This window comes from Bombina bombina, chromosome 6 (genome assembly GCF_027579735.1).
Source record: "Bombina bombina isolate aBomBom1 chromosome 6, aBomBom1.pri, whole genome shotgun sequence".
Lineage (NCBI taxonomy): Eukaryota > Metazoa > Chordata > Amphibia > Anura > Bombinatoridae > Bombina > Bombina bombina.
Window position 1 is genome coordinate 211338976 of NC_069504.1, and position 3662 is coordinate 211342637.

The window sequence follows — 3662 nt, forward strand, 5'->3', positions numbered from 1 at the left end:
ACAGAATAAGACAGAATATTTTCCGCTGATTACAAGTGATTTATTGAATAACATTCAAACATAATCAAGTTCTAGCACTAAGTCAAAAGATAAGAAAATTATTTCATTTCAGATTAGAATATCAAATCTAATCTGTATACTCTGTGTGAATATACTGCATATGTTTAGTATTTGTTTCATGTTAAAGCACAGCTTTTAAAGAACAAATAGCACTTGTTTTTCCAATTACAGTCAAAGAAAGTATTTGCGGTTATAAATCACCATCAGTTCCTATATTAAAAAGGGACATGAAACAAACATTTTCTTTCATGATTCAGATAGAGCATACAATTGTAGTCAACTTTCCAATTATCTTTGTTGAAAGAGCAGCAATGCACTACTGGGATCTATCTAAAAACATCAAGTAAGCCAATGAAAAGGAGGCATATACATGTACATATACCAGTAGTGCATTGCTGCTTCTGAGCCTACTTAGATAGGGCTTTTAACAAAGGATACTAAGAGAATGATGCAAGCTAGTTAATAGAAGTAAATTGTAAAGTAGTTTTAAATTGAATGCTCTGTCTGAATCATAGAGAAAATGTTTGGGTTTCATGTTCTTTAAAGGGACACTGAACCCAATTTTTTTCTAATTTACTCCTATTATAACTTTTTCTTCATTCTCTTGCTTTCTTTATTTGAAAAAGAAGGCATCTAAGCTAAGGAGCCAGCCAATTTGTGGTTCAGAACCATAGACAGCACTTGTTTATTGGTGCTGTCCAATCAGCAAAGACAACCCAGGTTGTTCACCAAAAATGGGCCGGCATCTAAACTTAAATTCTTGCCTTTAAAATAAAGATACCAAGAGAATGAATAAAATGTGATCATAGGAGTAAATTAGAAAGTTGCTTAAAATTGCATGCTCTATCTGAATCATGAAAGAAAAAATTTGGGTACAGTAATGAGTGTTAATTCCAGAGATTGCCATTCTCATCTGAAAAGACTAGGGCAGAGATAAGAATTAACAGCACTATGCACTCCTTTATTGCTACTTCAGAGCGACTAGTAGCCCACCAACTAGGAACTTTGTACACACATGGCCCAATGAACCATATCTGACATGCTAGTAACCAAGACAAACAAAATGCACTGTGCTGAAGCATAGCACAAGGTCCACATGCTGACTGACACTAAACAGACCTGGGAAATTATTATATATATATTTATTACAAGCAGATCAGCAACTCTGATGGAGCAAGAGGTTCTACCTAAATAGTGTACAACTAGTACCCTTTAATATAATTATGCATGAAAACTGTAATTAGCACTAATTTACCTGCATAAAGATAAAATGATTTTGGGGGAGGGACAAGAAACTTAAAAACCTGATACATTTGCCCTCTATCATATTCAACATACGATAATATTTGTACACTTTGTTCCAGTAGACATTTACAAAAGTGCACACGCTTCTGAGAGACACCAATCTGCCCAGCACAGAGAATCCTGAAATAGAGCAATTCTGGTAGGAAACTACTCACACGTAACCTGGGTGTAGGAGGGAACTTAGCCCTCTACCGACGGTTTAGGGATAGAAGTTTAATACCTGTGCTGAAGCCGCCGGTCCCCTAGGCCTGTCTGCTCCCCCTCACGGAAGGCTGAAGTCAGCACAGAATGTCCGGTCTGTATGTTGTGGGCTGTCCTCTGTGACAATGCGTAGAACAGCGAACAGAAGCCGCAGCCCAGGCACAGAAGCACCAGGCGGGCTGCTGGCCGCCGCATCACACACTCAGGGAAGCTCTCTGGTGTAGCCACAAGTTCCCATAAGGCAAAAGGAGCTGTGATGTCACCGCAGTCACGTTACCGCACTGATCACATGATACAGCTCGCAGCGGACTAAAGCGAAATCCTTCCAGATGTGGGTCTGTGTGCTGGTATTACATTAGCAAAACTGCTTTTTGTATAGAAGGATACGCGTGAATCCTCTTGTACAGGAAGAATGACAGAGACCTATAAATGAGAACTCCTAGGATGTTTGTTTTTTTTAAGTTCCATTTCGTTAAACAGTGTATAACCAGCGAAATAATTGCAACTTGGATGAGTGGGAAGAAAACCTTGTGGAATGTTTTCTCCCCAAACAAAATCTGAGTTTAGCTTTCTAAATTATTTTTTCAGCCATATCTTATTATTTTCCTACCAATATTGGTATGGGGGTTCAGATGAGGGCTACCAACAATGCTGCAGTGTTTGTGTCTCCAGAAACAAAAAGGGGAGCCCTATTTTGGGGTGTAAAGTCCCTGTTTTCCCCATAGACTTTCCACAGCCAGCCAGCTCTGCTCACCTACATGGATACATTGTATCAAACCCTCAGCCTACAGCTTTTTATACATTTGTAACTGTTAACTGTACACAGACATTTAAAGCAGCCCTCTCAGTAACAACTGTACAAACTGCTGAGGAAATAATGTTCACACAGCCTTAAAGGGCAGGATAGCACCTGGTCACACAGTCTTAAAGGGACAGACAAAAAAAACACACAGCCTTGAAAGGGTCAACTAGCACTACACGCACACAGTCTTAAAGGGAAAGATCGCAGTAATGTTCATGCAGCGCAAACCTTAAAGGGCAACTTGAAACCTGCGCACAGAGCCTTAAAGGGACAGATCACCGTAATGTGCACGCAGTGCAACCTTAAAGGGTAGCTCAACACCTGTGCACAGAGGCTTAAAGGGACAGATCACCATAATGTACACGCAGCGCAACCTTAAAGGGTAGCTCGACACCTGCGCACAGAGGCTTAAAGGGACAGCTGGGGAAAGTCTATGGGGAAAACAGGGACTTTACACCCCAAAATAGGGCTCCCCTTTTTGTTTCTGGAGACACAAACACTGCAGCATTGTTGGTAGCCCTCATCTGAACCCCCATACCAATTTTTGTAGGAAAATAATAAGATATGGCTGAGAAAATAATTTAGAACGCTAAACTAAGATTTTACCATATATATATATATATATATATATATATATATATATATATACATACATACATACATACATACATACACACACACACACACACACACACACACACACACACACACACACACACACACACACACACAAAAAGGCAAACCTAAAACCACCTATGCTTTTATAACAAAATTGAGATCTTGCACAATATGGCCATATTCTAGTTGGCCAGTCACCAATTTAAAAGGTGTCATAATATTAACTGGTCTTACACTATGGAAATTTTTCTTGTAAGTTGAATCATTTCTGCTTCTCTGATTTCATGCAGCATGTAAAAATGGTTTGTATCCCCAATTGTATATGAATGTGTACCAATACCCCATATTTAATGTAACTATTTGGTCTCATTGGCAGCACCCTCAAAGATGTATTTCAATTCTATTTTTTGTTAGGTGTGCTAAGCAAAATATATATATACAGTGTGTGTGTGTGTATGTATGTATGTATGTGTATATATATATATATATATATATATATACATACACATATACATAGGTATCTGTCCCTTGTTCCCAGACCATTATTTCAGACAACGTTGTTGTTTTTGTACTTTGGACCATGGAGCTATAAAGGTCTCTTTTAACCCTTTCATGACATGGTCAATTTTTCTACATCGTTCCGATGTAGACAAATTGAAATCTTGCGATCGTGAGA

General features: G+C 38.7%; 1 protein-coding gene across 2 annotated transcripts in view; it reads right to left on the reverse strand.

Annotated features, from left to right (window-relative positions):
* Positions 1-1809, reverse strand: part of GXYLT1 (glucoside xylosyltransferase 1) — a 136159-nt gene extending 134350 nt beyond the window's left edge. Inside the window, exons 1-2 of one of the 2 annotated variants that reach the window (XM_053716727.1) lie at positions 1585-1809; positions 1-8 (exon numbers count right to left, since the gene is read on the reverse strand). The exon at positions 1-8 is cut by the window's left edge and continues 96 nt beyond it. In XM_053716727.1, coding sequence (XP_053572702.1) covers positions 1-8; positions 1585-1761 — 185 coding nt within the window. In that variant the 5' untranslated portion in view covers positions 1762-1809. The remainder of the gene's footprint in view (positions 9-1584) is intronic. The other variant, XM_053716726.1, reaches the window with a different exon arrangement.
* Between the last annotated feature and the right edge of the window lie 1853 nt (positions 1810-3662).